Source organism: Mastigoproctus giganteus, chromosome 6 (genome assembly GCF_048544385.1).
Source record: "Mastigoproctus giganteus isolate SK-2022 chromosome 6, ASM4854438v1, whole genome shotgun sequence".
NCBI classification, from domain to species: Eukaryota; Metazoa; Arthropoda; class Arachnida; order Uropygi; family Thelyphonidae; genus Mastigoproctus; species Mastigoproctus giganteus.
Genome location: NC_143580.1, coordinates 151,588,587 through 151,606,878, shown reverse-complemented (window position 1 = coordinate 151,606,878; position 18,292 = coordinate 151,588,587). Strand labels below are relative to the sequence as shown.

The 18,292-nt window shown below is 34.7% G+C and overlaps 1 protein-coding gene across 1 annotated transcript in view; it reads right to left on the bottom strand.

Annotated features, from left to right (window-relative positions):
* LOC150084658 (uncharacterized) overlaps positions 1 to 18,292 on the bottom strand; it is a 350,037-nt gene that overhangs the window by 70,805 nt on the left and 260,940 nt on the right. Inside the window, exon 13 of the mRNA XM_090375393.1 lies at positions 17,320 to 17,417. Within this exon, the coding sequence (XP_090231519.1) occupies positions 17,320 to 17,417 (98 nt within the window). The remainder of the gene's footprint in view (positions 1 to 17,319; positions 17,418 to 18,292) is intronic.

Here is an 18,292-nt window from a genome sequence, read left to right as displayed (position 1 = left end):
GCAAGAGAGTAGGTATATGTTTTGAGTTAGTCAAACTTTTAACAAAACCCCAGACAAGCTGGAGTCATGTAAAGCATATTAAATGGATCTAAGGTATAGACTGTACTGAGAATTTTAACCTCTCATCTGATAAAGCCACATATGACTGGGCGATTCTTAACAAAACACTTACATAGAGATTCTTGGAATGGATCATAAGTTATAAGGCTATTAGACATCCATTGGGGGAAGCCTTTTTTGCTTTAGATCTTAAGAGAACAAATGACTGAATCCCACCATACAGCTGGTCATAAAATAAATTAAGACAACAGTCAAATGAACTGAAATCAGATAAGTTCTGCCAGTCAGAAGCTGAGAAAAAATCAGTTAAGACACATCCAATCTCCTAATCTGAAACAGCACAATGATATTTTCTAAAACTATGTAGTTGGTATTATCAAAATCTAAATTCAGTATGATTAGAATATAGTCAGATGGCATGATCTCATCTCCCTGTGATGCATTAAGGACAACTGGAACCTGTGTAAAAACTAAATCAAGCTAAGTATGATTCCTGGTTGGGTTGAGAATGAACAAATCTGAGTTAAGTTATTGTTGAGCCAAATATTGCAGAACTAACAGTTGATGTAGGCTAGCATACAGAATCAAAAGCCTAGAAATATTAAGATCACCAATAACAATGGGACTTGTTTGGTTTTGTCAACATACTTCATCGATAACGTCATCCAAAATTCACGCCACATCCAAGCCAATTGGAGGAGGCAGATAAAATAACATGAGGAAAAATTGATATTTGCTGAAACTTACTAGCAGGGATAAACTTTCTAAGATTAAGAAGTGCCGGAAAGAAAGAACTTTGACATTTTAGCATTAGAATAGGCATATGATGCAAGAAAGCAAGCTTATATAGCATCAGCCAAAAAAAAATCCCTCCCAGTTCACCCGTCCATTCACTCCAAATGTTTGTCTAATTCTGCCCTGAACTTATTTAAGTTGTTGACCTCCACTACAACAGATGGAAGTTTGTTCCAACTATCAACCACCTGCTAGCTAAAGGCAAATTTCCACACATCTGTTCTACAATTTTCTTTCCTCAATCTGAATTTATGTTCCCTCAGATGAGTAATCTGAGCAAGAGGTAGAATCCCATTAGCACTGAGCTTGCGCAAACCCATTCAAAGCTTATTCCCTCAACTAGATTACCTCACAGGTGAGGTAATCTAATTGAGTGCCTAGTCTGCAGAACTTAAGACTTTCTTGGTAACGCCAACCCTTTGTCCCGCTCACCAATCTCGTTGTCCTCCTCGTTCCTCCTCTACATCTTTCCTAAAACGAGGCCTCCAGACCTGTATACAGTACTCAAAGTGTGGCCTGACCATTGCCTTATACAAGGAGACAATCACCCCCTTCTCCCTGCTAGCAAAATTCCTGAATATCATTGACAAGACACCATGAGCTACTCTTGCAGCCTGTCTGCACTGCTCAGAAAACTTCGTATCTGACTGCACAATTACCCCTTTTCATTCTTCACTATCTTGAGTGTAGTACCATTCATTTGATATGTTTCTGTGGGTTTACTGCTACCCATATGCAGTACTTTACATTTGTCATTGTTAAACTTCAGTTGCCACCTCTCAGCAGATCTGCTCAACTTTCCCAGATCCTGTTGCAGTAGTGTACTATCAATCTGTATAATTATTAAAATATTATATTTTAATGAAGGAGACTGAAATTCTTGCTCCCTAGAATTGCAGTCAGCATGGTAGATGATATAAGAAGAAGAAGACAATTCAGACATGGCTACTTGCTGCGTAGATTAGCAGCAAGTAGCCATGTTTTTGTGATTAAGAGAAAAGCAAAATAATAAAACGAAGACTGAAAAAGAGTAAAAACAACTAATATCCTTAATTAAACTTCTACAATTATCACAGTAAATAAATAGTAAAAATGATTTAGAAACATAACTAGAAAAACTTGAGAGCTAAATTGATTAACGGGTTCTCTTCTTCAGGATGAAGCAACAGGGTAAGCAAAGGGCTCGATGGCAGTTAAAAATTACAATTACATACATTATAATAAACATGTTCTATTAAATTGTGATATATTAAAGAAATATCTCAAAATACAATTATTATATTGAACTTTAACTCCTTCTCGGAATTTTTTTCCGAAAATGGGCCGTAACGGACAGACTTTTTTTATTTTACAGATTAAAAGTATGCATCATGCGAACACTCACTGTATAGTTTTTTTGTGTTTTTTATTAATTTTTTCGTAGAAAATACACTGGAGTAATTAACCCATTTGGGCTATCCCGAGTTATTTCGTGTATGCCAAAAAGTGTGCAAATTATACAGATTTTTTTAATAAATTAGTGCTTGAGTTAAAAAAAAGGCACAAAAAAAGGTCTTCATTATTCATTATATGAATAAATTTAAAAAATCAAGTGGAACGCACAAGCAGTAACCTGCCGCCACAAGCAATAATCGCAAACTAACTACATTCTGACACACGGCCGTCACAAGTGGACAGGCGAGGTAAGCATCGCTTACAGGCGGCAGTTCAAGAGGGTGCTGAAATATTTTTTGATATTGTTTTTGTGAATTATTTTCGTGGGTTCAGTATTTTGCATTTAGGACAGCAAATTATATTTTGCTTACTGGCGGCACAGGAATGCACAGTACGGTTCTGACATTGCTGTACAATATAAGTAAAATGAAAGCCAGTCATATGCTGCCAGGCATAAGAAAATCTTGAGAAATCTCGGGATTTACCTGGCTAATGCAAAATTAGCCAGATAAATGCCAGAGAAAATACATTTCAGTCCTAAATTTGGAGGTATTATTGTTTGCTTCAGATATTATTACATCCCATGATATTTTTGTGTAGTTCCATTTAACTTTTGAAACTAAAAACAAGATATTTCGGGATAATCCATGAAGGAGTTAAAGAACAAAGTGCAAGCAAAAATTCTGTTAATACACTCATACAAGGATATTAATCTGAAAGTGGTTGCAGTACACCTGACAGATGTAGCATGAAAAGGATCTTCTCACAAAATTTTTGATTAAAGGTTGATTACTGAAACTTTATTACTTAATTACTAAAACTTTATCTTCCAAAAGATAAAACAATTTTACTAGAGTAGTTTTTGTAGTAAAATTTTGCAATCTTTGAAGATTAACTTCACGAAAGCAGCTATCAGCTCTAGGGCAACTGTTCGTGTAACTTTTTTCCTTTTTTGTTTAGTGGTTGTGCTACACTTCACATGTGTTGCTCCAAAAAAAAAAATATATATATTAAAAATGCAAGCAAATATTGAAAATGTGTATGCATACACATTTGTGTATGCAAAATCCATGTAGACGTGGTTCTTAAATTTATTTTTTATATTTTTTCCCCACATAATATATAAACAGAAATGTGTGCAAATTTTTGAAATTTTATTATGCAATAAAATTCTTGAAAACCTGTAAAATGGAACTTCAGTGTATAGTATCCAATATATAGGTGTTTCAATGAAAAGGCATCAGGGTTATTTTTTGCCATATTTGGGCTGAAAGTTTTGAATTTGATATTAAAATTAGTATACATAAATCTTGCTGTTTAGATTTTAGCAATTTCTAAATTAAAAATTTGTCTAATCAACTGAATTTTGCTCAATGGGAAAGTTTTTACCATCCTCAGCTTTGTCTAAAAAATCACTTAGTGTACTTCTAAAATAAAAACGGATTTTATTTGAAGAAACCATCCAAAACAAAAGAATAATATACAGTAATCGCTGGTTATAGTGATCATGTTTGCAAACTGAATTTTTATTCAAATAAACGGCAATTCTAATAAGCGAAAATTGACATATATTATCCACATGCTATAAAAATAAAGATATAAAGCAAATTTACACTTTATTACCAATTAAATGATATGTATAAATCGGAAGAATATTCTGATTTGTATGTTCCAAACAAAATAAAAATAAATTTATCCACAGGTTAGCAAAATAAAAATAAATTTATACTTACATATCTTAATTAATATATCAATTACACATAACAATTTGTAATATCTTTGTAATTTGTAATATGATTATAATTTAAAATAGTCACTTATTTTAGATTGTTTAAATTATCACTACAAAGTCTATTAATGTTTTTTCAATATTGTATAAAAGTCTATATTCACGATCACTTGCACCAGTTTCTTCCAACGCTCTCCACATGACAGTTATAGCTTCACTAGTTTGTAACTGGCATTCGTTTGGGTTAATCTTCATTTTCCTCCTCCTCGACAAAATTATCATAACACACTGGGCAATTTCTTCATCTGATAAAGCTGTAGTAACTTGTAGATCGCCATCTATGTCCACCCAATAATTAAACTCCTGTTCACCCATGTCTTCGGGCTTTTCAACGTGATCATTATCGTGACTTAGCTGTCCATCATGAATAATTAATCCACATTTTTTGAAACAGTTGCTAATGCAGGTTTCGGAAACTTCCATTCCAGGCACTCATTGTCACATGAAGTGCATTTAGAACAGTTATCTGCTTTGCGATGTCGATGATGTTCCCAAACCCTCATCTATAGACTGGATGATTCTTTTCCTCATATTCGATCTATAAAATGTCTTAAAGGTTTTTATTATTCCCTAGTCGAGAGGTTGAATCAGTGATGTGGTATTTGAAGGTAGAAAAACTAATTCAATGTTTCTGAAAGTCAACTTTGGATGAGCTGGGCAGTTGTCCAAAGCAATTTTTTTTTTTGTTTTTCTTATCCAATTTCAAAACCTATTTACAAAGATAATCTTCAAATAAAGAAGCTGTTTTACTCCTTTAAAACATCTAGGCGATATACTCTTGCCGATAACTAACGGCTTCATCTTGATTGTTTCCATCATGTTGCATGTTAAAAGAACTGTAATCCTGTACTTGATCTTCTTTCCTGCAGACGCAGAGGAATTTTTAAAAATCATGCAGTGGTCTTGGGTAGCCCTGTAGTACAACCCTGTTTCATCTGTATTAAAAATGTCTTCAGAATTATAAGTGCTTAACACAGTTTGCCAAGAGGTTTTCAATAAGGTGTCAGCTGCAGAACCATCGGAATCCTGTTTTTCCCTGTAAAGTTTTTTTGTAAGCAATATCATGCCTCTCCTTCCATCGCCTTAAACTCTGTGTAGTTTTTCAGCAAAATCATTAGCTTTTTGAAGAAGAATACTATGATTGATTGGAGCATTAAATGAGCTAGCCTGTTTGAACCAAACGAACAGAGCTTCATTTACTGTTTGGCATTTCCCATCACACTTTCCTTTTTCTGGATTCACTAATCACATTAGTGTTTAATGATTTTAATAATTTTGATAAAGATGACTAAGACACTCCTAATTTTACTACTGCTTCCCTTTGAGACATATTGCCTAAGTTTAATTTATCGTACATTTCTATAATTCGTAACTTATCTTTTACACTCAAATTCACTCCCTTTCTGTTCACTGACATTTTTTTTGGTAGTAAAATTTAAAACACAGTAAAAAAGATAATCTTCAATCAATAACAAAACACACGGCACACACAAGTGAGACAAAGTTTAGATATAGAAATGAAGAGCAGATTTCAGCGAAGGGGGAAACACATTTCACCATAATAACTAATAACTTGCAAACACACCAATTCCAGCTATCGGTATTATCGCAAATGAATAAGATCGAGTTTACTACCCATTTATTGCACTAACAGAAAGCACAACAAACCGGAAACTGCAAATTGTTTTATGATTGTGACGTCTATAAATGTGACCTCCAGAAATGTGCTTTAGAAAAATATCACAGTGGCATTCAAAATTGATTCTTATAACTGAAAATGTGATTCTAGTAAACGATGAAAGTGTAATGCATTTTATTGATTTGGATCGGTTCTTCGAAATTTGATTCTATTGAACGGCTGATTCTAATAACCAGTGATCACTATAACCAATGCTTACTGTACTTGTATTTCACAAAAGCTTTTGATACTGCTGCACATAAAAAGACTGCTGTACAAACTGGAGCAGGACAGCTTCTGGGGTTTTGTCAATGATATACAGGAATTTTGCTAGCAGGGATAAGGAGGTGATTATCCCATTGTATAAGGCAATGGTCAGGCATCTTGAATACTGCATACAGGTCTGGAGGCCTCATTTTAGGAAGGATGTAGAACTGCTGGAATGAGTACAGAGAATGGCAACGAGGAGCATCTGGAGACTACACCTGCGAGGTGACCTGATTTAGGTATTTAAGGCTTTGAATGGACAGAGCAAGCTCAATCTGGGGATTCTTCTTCTTGTTCAGAACACACACATGAGTGAGGCACAAATACAAATTGAGGAAGGACAATTGTAGAATAGATGTGTGGAAGTTTGCCCTTAGCCAGCGGGTGGTTGATTGCTTGAATAAACTTCCATCTGTTGTTGTTGTGGAAGTTGATAAATTAAATAAATTCAAGGAAGAACTAGACAAGAACAAGGACCCAAATGCATAATACCCTCGCCAGATCTATCCTAACCTATGGCTCTGAGACATGGACAATGAGCAAAGGGGATAGGAGGAGGGTGACTGGTGCAGAAATGTGCTTTATGTGCATAACTGCAGGTTATACCAGACTTGACATGAAAATAAATCAAGACATCCTGTCAGAACTGGAGACAACTTCAGTACTGAATTTTATCGATTCATACCGAAACAGATGGATCCAGCATGTAGAGAGAAAGGAGGATGGATGCTATTTGAAAGAGATTCTAAACTACAAATGCTGGGGAAGGAGAGACAAGAGGCAGACACCTACAAAGATGGAGTGAGATCATAACAGGCCACTAGGCTTAATACTGGACAGGAAGAAGAAGAAGAACTAGACAAACTATTTTTTTGGTGAATGAATAGGTGAAATGTAAGGTGGTGTTTTTTTCTTGCATAATTTGCTAATGCTAATGATTGTATGTTTCAGTACAAGTGTTTAGCTGCATAGAGCAGACAACTGTAAAACAGTAGCCTGTGTTGAGTCTTGCCACTATAAGCAGTGTATTACTATTTTTTTCTTCAAACAAAATTGGTTTACCTTTGTTTCAGAAGTACACACATATATATATATGTACATCAAGTAAAACAAAATTTTAATTTAATTTAAACAATTTTAGTCCAAATATGTCAATAAAGGCCTGAAAAACAAATAATCTAAACCTTAAAATACATGAGGTAGATTCACTGTATCAGTTAAAAAGTGATTGTTTTTTTAACTGAAACATTGTACACTTGTGAGTGTGTATATAAGCAGAAATGTGTGCTTTGGAATTTTGCATGCTTAAATGTTTTATAAAGTGGAAAGGACTAATATCTTCGTATTTATAACATCTTTAAAGAAATATTAATAAAAGTATTATTATTAAATTAATAAAATTAATTAATCAATAATTAATAAAAGAAATATTAATAACAATAATTAATAACTTCAGAAATATTAATAAAAGTTTTATTTAATTGAAAATAACAAGTAAAGAACATTGCTTTATGTTTCCCATATATGGACAAATTCAATGGAAAAGATTGGTAAAACTCAAGCAGCTGCTCTTGACATGTCAAAGGATTTTGATCGTGTTTGGTATAAATGTCTTCTAAATTCATATGATGTAATTTACTAAAAAAAATTAAAATATTTTTTTCTTTTCTTTTTCCTTTCAGGAAGTTGGGTCAAGCAAACTGTTCCTGTCTCATATTCTCTCTTTTTTTATCAATCAATTCTTTGTTTTTCTTATATTTTATAATTTTTGATCAACTTTAGTAATCTATCATCTCTCATTCTATCTGTATGGAGTGAAGGTTGTAATTAATTTTATTTACTTCCTAAAATGAGTGTGCATATTTTTTTGAGACACTATGTTGAATCAGTTTTTGTCTATATTTATAAACTGTCTTCAATACTAGTTCTGCACTCTGAATCCTGTTCTCGTGTTTCTATTTTGCTTGTCCATGTTTCACTTCTATAAATTAATATAGATTTTAAAAATATATTTTATATTTTTATTCAGATTTTTCTTTCTTTCTTTGCATAGTCTAAATATATTATTTATTATTCCTGTATACCTGATAAAATTTATTGTTTTGATTTCATCTTATTTTCTCTTTCTCATCTTATTTTCAATTTATTTTCTATTATCTTGTTTATTTCACATTTAAAAACCTTGCAAAAAACTTTATATAAAGACATTAAAGAACTTATTCCTCTTTCAGAGTCTCCCAAAATAATAATAATAATAATAAATATATAATAACAAATATAATAAACAATACGATCCATTCCTAAAATTGGTAAATCCAAAGAGAATTCAAACATTGGTAAATCTAAACAGAATTCCAAATATTCTGTTTATATTTACTTCTTACCAAAAACCTTTTTCAGAAATAAAAAAGAAAGTTGGACACCTGTCAGTTGTAGTTAGGGTTCACAATACCAGTCAAAATCTTAATACTGGTATTCCAAAAAAAAAACAAAAAAAAAAAAAAAACATTTTTCTCAATAAATTTTTATGACAATTGGGTACAATAAATTATGGAAAAAACAAGTAATTACTTCAATTCGTGTTTTAAATGAAACTTTTATTGCAATAAGTATTCTGACAAAAAATTATTAAAAATACAGTTATTTTAAAAACAAAAAATATGCATATTATTGATACTGCAAATTTAGTTATGTTTAAATTTAGTTAAGCATCCACATTACCTGTCTGAATAAAGTAAGCTCTGCATAAACATAAGCAATCAATAGTGTTATCGTTTAAACTGGATCTAATTTGGTCCATATTTGATTAGCGGCAGAAAATGTCCATTTGGATTCTGTGCTGGTTGGTGCTATTGAACTGAGATAGTTGTAGACGAGTTGCAGTTTACCCCCCCCCACCTCATTCCCTCATCTTCAAAATATCTTATTTCCTTTTTGACTTTTTATGGTTCTATGTCTGTATTAATGAAAGAAAGGGTTTGATGTTTAAGCTTGGTGAGGAAACCAAATCTGAGATGTAGGGGTTATTTATTTATTTATTAATTTTTATTTCCCTGTACATTGCCATCAGTGGCCATTATTATGATTTTCATACAGCAGCTCCCCTCAAGCACTGAGAGATTTTCCCATAAAGTATATATTAAATGTTCTTGGTTATACTCCAGCACAACCACCAGGTCAGTGAAGTTTACAATAAATCAATCAATACAAATATTAATCATATTTAGCAGTCACGGGCTTGAACCCCGGTCTACTCAAAGAGCATGTGCTATGGCACTCGCGCTCCTGACCACTCGGCTATGTCAGGTGCGCGCACGTGTGTGTGTGTGTAAGTAAGCTGTCAGTTTCTCATGAGCAATGACACAGATATTATAAAACCAAAGTCATATATCATACAAAACTACTTACAAGTATATACATCACTGATTTTTTATCATTTAATCTGTTAATACATAAGCAGATTACATACAATGTAATCTGCTTATGTATTAACAGGATACAATGCAAAATTTATCATTTCCATAACATTTCTCTCAATTATCAATATGAACTCTCTCTTCTACAGCTGCAAACACTAAACTAATTCAACCTTAATCACTTCCTCACATCTCTTAATCAGCAATATCAATTCTCTTCATAACAGCAATCCATAAGCTTACTGAATAGAATACTAACAATTCCATATATCTCTCTTAACTTAGCAATATTAATTTTTTTTACAGTTTCAACCAATAAACCAACTCAATACTAAACATTTCTGTAAATTTATCATAATTTCTTCAACTTCATCCCTACTTAAAAATAATTACAGTTTCATCTAAGTATCCTTTCCAATACAACATAGTTCATAGGACTATGTTGTATTGGAAAGGATACTTAGATGAAACTCTTCATTCCTTCTCTTTCACGGTGGGATTCCTTTGTGCGGATTCCTTCCACGGAGTGCGGTGAAGTCCATCTTCTTACTGAACTTTGCATATAGCTCTTTCACTACTGTCTTATTTCAGGAATAGTTCTCTGTTAATAATGAAGGAAATTACCATAGCAGTAGTAGAAGCCAGGGCACTATCTGACTGGCTTGTTACTCAGCTTCCGGATTAACTTCTCGCACAAGAATATGTCCAGTTGAACTCTTCACTATATAGTGGGACACTCCCAGAACTACCACTGCAAGTCTACAACCCCATCTTTTGGTGTGAGACCCTTATTTATTTCCTTCTCATTTATTTATTTATTTATTCAGTTGATTGCGAGTTACAATCACCCCTTGTATAGAGGGGTTTGCACGCTACTTTTTTATATGCAAGCTTATGTGCAAACCCCTCTTAGGTTTGCATGTAAGCATATGGTTTGCATGAATTTATGTATCTCCACCTATCTAATTTAAATCTGACCCAATCGCGGTGTTATTCTTGAAACTCACTCTTCTTCCTTTGATGGGAAAAAACAGAATATTTTTTCCACATAACGAAATGCTTTCATCTTTTACCTCTAGATCACCTGTTGACAATACCTTTGAACTGCTCCATACTGACACCCTTTACCAAAATGCACTAAGTGTTTACCATATTCCTTAAGTGCCCTAACAGGACTACTCCCACTAATGGAAATATTTCCTTAACTATGTTATCGTTATTTCTTACTTCCACACTCCCTGCATACTTGGGAAATGCCCTACTTCCACACACTATACTCACTAAGAGAAATATATTTGTAAGATTTTACATCTTACAAGTTCATGAAATTTTCAGATTTCTGTTGCATTTATATTGTGTATAACAATCCCTCTGTTACAAATTCTGTAATATTAATGATTTATTGCTGTTGATTTATAACCTTTATGTGAATAAATCATAAACAATTATTTTTTTAAATTAATGCCGAAAAACCGGTATTTTTGAATCAATATTGGTATTTAAAATGCTGAACAAAATGAACGGGATCTCAGTATTGTAAGTCCAAGTTGTAGTGTGGCCATTTCTGTTACAAATTATGGCAGAATGACTGTCAGGTTACAACAACTAGCCCACCAGATACCACTACTGCATGTCCTTATTACACTAAATCAAAAGTGAAATGAGTAATAAAAGAAAATGCCTTAACCACCCTGTTTACAATAGAATAACATCACCTAACAACAAAATGGTGACTATAATAATTCTTTATTGGTTGTAAAGAATTAGTATAGATGAGCAACTGATTGAGAGACCCTTCTTCACCTTTTAGAAAACTTATTTCTTGTATTCTATGTTTTCTTCTTTCTAAAAATTTCCAAAATATTTTATTTGCTAAATACAAACAAGGCTGACAATCTACATAATAAAATTTATGGGTAAATTATTTAATTTATTCATGCATATGTTTTAACTGCTACTTCCTACTAGCTGATGTGATGGGAATGAGGTAATTTTTTTAAAGTATTTACTCAATTTCTCTTCATGCATGGAAAGAAAGGTCTACAAGATAACTGCAACTGATCACTGTAACAGCTAACTGTAGCTGTTACAGTGTTACATTCTAAAGTAATTACATTGCCAAAGTAATAATACCCAGTTTAGGCTCCTTCAGAACTTATCACCTAAAGATGTATAATCAAATATGTTTGGGTGAAATTTACAAAGAAAAAAATAATAATAATAAAAAGAAATGAACATAACACAAAAATAAGTGGTAAATGCATTCCCTATTTTAAAATATAATTAAAAAGAATAGTTTACCTTCAGAAAATAAAAATAAAAAATTCAGACATGCTTCTAACAAGGGCAAAATTGCTAGGCTCAGTAAATTTTAGTCCTATGGGATACAATGCAAAATTAGAGGTCAAACAATTTTTTTTTAACATACATATTCTTAAACTTTTTGGATCTCAAAAAAGCTTGAGAATATGTATGTTAAAAAAAAAAAATTGTTTTTCAGAACTTAAGCGATATACTTACTTTGTAACATTTTCTAAATATGCTGTAATCATTAATGCAAAAAAAACACCAGATCTTGATGATATTTCTTCACTTGACATGAAAACCTGTGCCCTGAGCTTACTACTGTTCTGTGTCAACTTTTAACACTTTCTTATTCCACTGATGTTTTCCCCTATGCTTGGAAATTTGCTCATATTCAGCCAGTTCCTAATAATGGTGACAAATTCCTTTCATCCAATTATTGTCCCACTGAATTTACTGCTACTCTTCCCAAAGCAATAAAGAAGTCCATCAAATTCCAACTACTAATCAATCTGAAATCTTCCATCTGATCTATGACCACTAGAATGGATTCCACTAGTGTTGATCCACTGGTGATATATTGGTTTATATTTCCCATCTATTGTCAGGGTAATAGCAAAAAGAGATATATCATACAAGGAAAAGGTTTGATAAAATTCAAGCAGCAACTCTTAACAGTTCAAAGGTTTTTGACCGTGTTTGGCATAAAGGTATTCTAAATAAGCTGCTTTCATCTTATGGTTTTCCAACTGTTTGCTATAATTTTTTTTTTTTTTTTTTATGAAAACCCCAAACACAAAAGGTAATAGAAATTACTGTACTTAGTACCATGTTTGGGTTGGAGGTTGAGAAGACGAAAGATGATATTTGTTGACATTAGACTTGAACTTCTGCAGACTGTAATTTTTAGAAAATACGTATGAAGGAAGGTTGTTCCAAAAAACGGCAGATGAAAAGCTGATTCTGTGAGTTTGAAGTTGGACAGTAAATGGATGTTATCTGGTGGCGGCACGTGTTTGGACTGTTTTGAAAGAGAGAGCAGGAATTATAGAAGCCAATTCAGAAGAACAGTGCCCATGGAAGTATCTGTAGAAAAGGCATGCAGCAGAAACAGTACGTCAATGAGACAGAGAGGCTCTATTAGATAGGAGTCATTAATAAACCTAACTGCCCTCTTCTCTTCTGAATGGAATCTAGAAGCTTGAGCAAGGGTTTGGGGGCACTGCCCCAGATCAATATTCCATGGTACGGCGGATTTGCGAATTGTACAGAATGAATTGCTGTTTGGAAGAAAAGTAATGGTGAGAGCGAAAGAGAAAACCAAGTTTTTTAGATGCAGAGGAAGCAATATTTGTAATGTGCTTGTGCCAAGAGAGATTAGAAGTCAGGGTAATCCCAAAAAGAGATATATCATCTTGCCTAGAAACCGGAGTGTCACCAAAGATAAGCATAGGAACAGAAGAATCCTTTTTGTGAGACATAAGACAGGACTGAGTTTTAGAAGCATTGAAATCAATTAAGTTGTCTTTGCCTCACTGAAGGATTACCTGGAGATCGGCATTTAAGGAATTGGTAGCGGATATTTGAGAAGTTGAAGCTAATTGAGCAGGGTGAAGTTTCTCAAAATGGAAAGTGGAATGCAATGTGCTATCATCAGCAAAACTATGAATAGGATTTCCGGTCAATGGAATAAGGTCATTAATATACAAGGGGAAAAGAGTGGGGGAAAGAACTGAACCTTGGGGGGGAAACAACATTAGTGGAGATGTGAAAAGACAGAGAGCTATCTACTATCCCCCCCCTCAGTGAGCGGTCAGAGAGAAAACTGGATAACCAATTACAAAAAACAGTTGGCAAAACATAAGATCGAAGCTCATTTAGAAGATGTTTATGCCAAACACGATCAAAAGCCTTTGAGATTACAAGAGCAATTGTTTGTGTTTCACCAAATTTTTCCATTGAATGTGTACATAAATGGGTAACATAAGCCAGAATATCACCAGTGGATCGACACCGACAGAATCCATATTGGTGATCGTTAATCAGAAGGAAGGTTGCAAGATAGTTTAGGAGTTGCCGGTTCATTGATTTCTCCATTACTTTAGAAAGAGTAGAAGTAATTGCAATGAGATGATAATTTGTCACCCTTTTTTAGGAACTGGCTGGATATGAGCAAATTTTCAAGCAGAAGGAAAAACACCTTTGGAATAAGAAAGTGAAAAAACGAGGAAAAGACCAGGAGTAAGTTCTGGAGCACAGGTTTTGAGAACAATTGGAGAAATACCATCAGGACCTGGAGCTTTCTTAGCATCAAGATTTGTCAAAATCCTTCTGACATACTTTTGATGGAAGACCACAGGATGCATTAAATGGAATGTGTTGGGAATGGTGGGAGGTATTTTATCAAGGTCATTAACATATGAGTTGGAAGAAAAATGGAATGCTAGCAGGTCAGCCTTATCTTTGGCTGAAGTGACAATAGAACCATCTGATTTTGAAAGAGGTAGGAGCAGAGATGGGCAAAAGTTGCGGCCAATAGCTTTGGAAAGAGACAAGAATGCTCGACTACTATTACGGCAAAAAGCAAGTTTTCTACTCTTAGCCTGTTCAAAATCTAATTTGGACTGATTAATATCTGCTTTACAATTGTTGTGAGCTTTGGTGTAGGCAGAAAATGAAACTGAAGAATTGGAAGCAAGCCAATTACGAGATACAACATTCTTCTCTTGAACAGCATTTATTTGAAAACCATGGTTTAGATAAAGGACGGGATTCTAAAGTGGAGTTTGTAATAAAGGATTCAATTCCTACAAGAATAATTTCACTAGCATGATCTGAGCAAATGTTGACATCAGAAGGTATGAAACAGTAATCCGACCAAGGAAAAGAAATCTCTCAGGTCATCCCATTTTGCATTCTTGTAATGCCAAACAATGAGGTTGGGAATAGCCATGAGATAAAGGCTCCATTGGAGAAGAGACAATCACCAAGTTGTGATCTGAGGTGCCTAAAGGACAACTCAGTTCGAACATGTACTTAGAAGGGTTGTTTGTTGTTATTCTTGTTTGGTTTTTAGGAGCATTAGCAACTAAGGCCATATTGCTCCAGGTATATGCGGTGGTCATTCCCTGACCTTTCCACATCCTTTGTATTTGGTGGCTCACGGGCTCGAACCCCGGTCTAATCAAGAAGCATGTGCTACGCACTGCTGCTCCTTCCCACCTGGCTACGGAGGCACCTGGGTTGTTTGTGAGAAAAAGATCAAGCGTGTTGGCTGTATGGTTAGGATTGTCCAGTATTCTTGTAGGTAAATGAACAATCTGTGCAAGGTCATTAGTAATTGCAAAAGCCTCAGCATCTCAGCCAGCTGAGTTGGTGCAACCAGAAAACAGTAGCTAACTGGAACTGTGAACATTAAAATCACCAAGGAAAATTATCTCACTGTTAGGAAAGTTGGACTGGAGAAAGTCAAATTGCAAAGAGAGGAAGTCAAAGAGTTCCAAGTGATTAGTGGAGTTGGGAGAATGGTAGAGACAACAGAAGAATTTGATAGAATGAGGTAGAGAGATTTTAATCCTCACACAAATTACCAAGTCTCTGACAAAGAATATCTGAACAGACATAAGTGCAAGTACCACCTTTGAGGTGAAAGGAATCAAACAGTGAATAATTTGGGCAACTCAGATGAGCAGTAGTTGAAGTTTGCATCTCGGCATACATTTTCTGGTGGTTTGCTATAAGGCAATTTGATGAACACATCTTATAACTTAAGGTGCTTTAGATATAATGGGCCCAATTGCTGTTCTGCACATCTATCAATGACAATGATGAAGACATATCAAGCTCAATGTCAAAGCCCGCAAACAACACAAAGGCTGGAAGGACTAATAACAGCAATGACAGCATGCCGCTGGATCTGGTGGCAGGATCTAAAAACCAGGATCTGGAAAAGTTGGGCAGATGAAGGAAGAAGTGGCAACTGAAGACCAACACTGACAAATTCAAAGCACTGCACATGGGTAGCAGCAACCCAGAGAAATGAACCAACTGGCTTGTGCCACACTCAGGGCAGTGGAGAACGAAAGAGGCAGCAGTTGTGCAGACAGACATGAAGCCCTCCGTGCAGTGCAGACAGGCTGCCAGAGTGGGTCATGAGGTCCTGCCAATGACACACAGGAACACTGCGAGCAGGGACAAAGAGGTGACCATCGTCCTGCACACGGCAATGGTTAAGCCACACCTTGAGCATTGCGTACAGGCCTGCAAGACTCCCTCTAGGAAGGACGAAGAGCCACCAGAATGAGCACATTGAATACTAATCATAACAGAAATTAACACACACACACACACACACACACCATGCATCTGAAGTTTTATAAGATTAATTGGAGTTAAATTTAACTTTAACTTAAATTTATACCTAATTCCAAATACACTAAAAAAAGTTCAAATGGAAGCAGAAAACTATGGTAATTTTAATTCAGTTCACTAAAACTTCCTGTATTGTAATTCTCCTGTAAAGGAGAGGGAGTTTACTAGTGAAGGAATAATTTTGTATTGAATTTCTTGAATTTAATTCACACCACATTACTTCTTTCAGGATGAAGAATCATAAAAGATTAGTAAAACTTTTGAGGTCATGTTTTCCTGAAATTTGATGGCTCATATCTTGCAATATATTTTGAGAGAGTCGTTGATGCTGTATTGTCCATTTTCTGTATTATTTCATTTTGATTTTTAAGCTTTTCTTGGTTATTCACATTTAAGTAGGTAAGCCGATATGTTAATTACCAATGGTCATCAATGGGTCTAGGCAACTCATGTTTTCCAAGTACTCCTTTCCTCCTAGGCGCCTCCGTAGCCAGGTGGGAAGGAGCAGCAGTGTGTAGCACATGCTTCTTGATTAGACCGGGGTTCGAGCCCGTCACCACCAAATACAGAGGATGCGGAAAAGTCAGGGAATGACCACCGCATATCCCGGAGCAATATGGCCTTAGTTGCTAATGCTCCTAAAAACCAAATAACAAACAAACCTTTCCTCCTCTCAGTTAAATACTGTGTGTGTGTGTGTGTGTGTGTGTGTGTGTGTGTGTGTGTGTGTGTGTGTGTGTGTGTGTGTGAGAGAGAGAGAGAGAGAGAGAGAGATTTCATCTGATTGATTAATGAACTTCTTATTTATTTATCATTTTCTCTTAACTGAAGGTCATTATAACTGAGGTCACTGTGCTAGTCAGGTGGCTGAAGTATCAATTGTAGCTGAAAAGGGTTAAAGCCAATCAAAACTCATTTCATGTCAGTATAGAAAATATTTTTGTATAAATAAAAACTCATTAGTGAGTGTTTTGTCTCACAATTCAACACAGAGCTATTTTGGAAATAAATACCAAGCAAATGGCTGTGACTTTTAATAATAACAAAACAAACATATACAAAAAAAATAGAGGTTAATCAATCATAACCTCAGAATAATTGAAGCAAATTAATAAAAGCAGTTACTACAAATTGTATTTTTTCATTTAAAAATGAGAACAATATATTACTTTAATTATTTTCAGGAGAGAAAAATAGATATATACCCATCTGCTAATTCCCAAGGTTCTGATGGTTTTCTGAACTTTCGATCACAACTACCACCACGTCCCATCTTGGGAGCAAGAGAACCACAAGAATACATCTGTAAAAGTCAGAAAGATTATATTTGCTATATATATATACACACATATAATAATTTGTATTTGCAAATTTCAGGGATTCATAAGTAGAAAGAGGAAAAAGCAAGATTCGAATGTTCTTGCTAAAAAAAGAAATAAATGTATAAATACAGTATGCTCTCAGTAACTCAAAACTGAACATCAGAATTTTGGTTGTTGTTTTTCTATTTAAAATAAGTTACAAGGTAAACAAAACTACAAAGTGCATTTGGCAGTTTTTTAGTAGTAATGGCAAATGATGCAAGAAAGGAAGCTTATATAGCATCAGCCCAAAAAACAAAAACACAGTTCACCAATACGTACCCTCCAAGAATTTGTCTAGTTCTCCCTTGAATTTATTCAACCCATTGATTTTCACAACATATGGAAGCCTATTCAATCAACCATCCGTTGGCTGTAGGCAAACTCCTACACAACTATCCTGCAACCATCCTTCGTCAACTACAGTTTATTCCTCCTCGTGTATAGTTTCAGAAAGCGGAAGAATACTATTAACATTCAGCTTACTCAAATCCATTCAAAGGTTTAAACAACTCAATCAGATTGCCCTGCAGGTGCCTAGTCACCATATGCTGCAATTTGCAGAACCGATGCCTTTCTAGGTAAAAGCATCCTTTTGTTCCCCTCACCAATCTGACTGCCCTTCTTCTGCAACAGTTCCGGCATATCTAGATCTTTCCTAAAGTGAAGCCTCCAGACATGTATACATACTCAAGATGCATCCTAACCATGGCCTTATACAAAGATAATGACCTCCATATCCCTGCTAGCAAAGTTTCTGTATATCATTGACAAGACCCAATGAGCTCTCCTGGCAGCATTTCTGCACTGCTAGAAT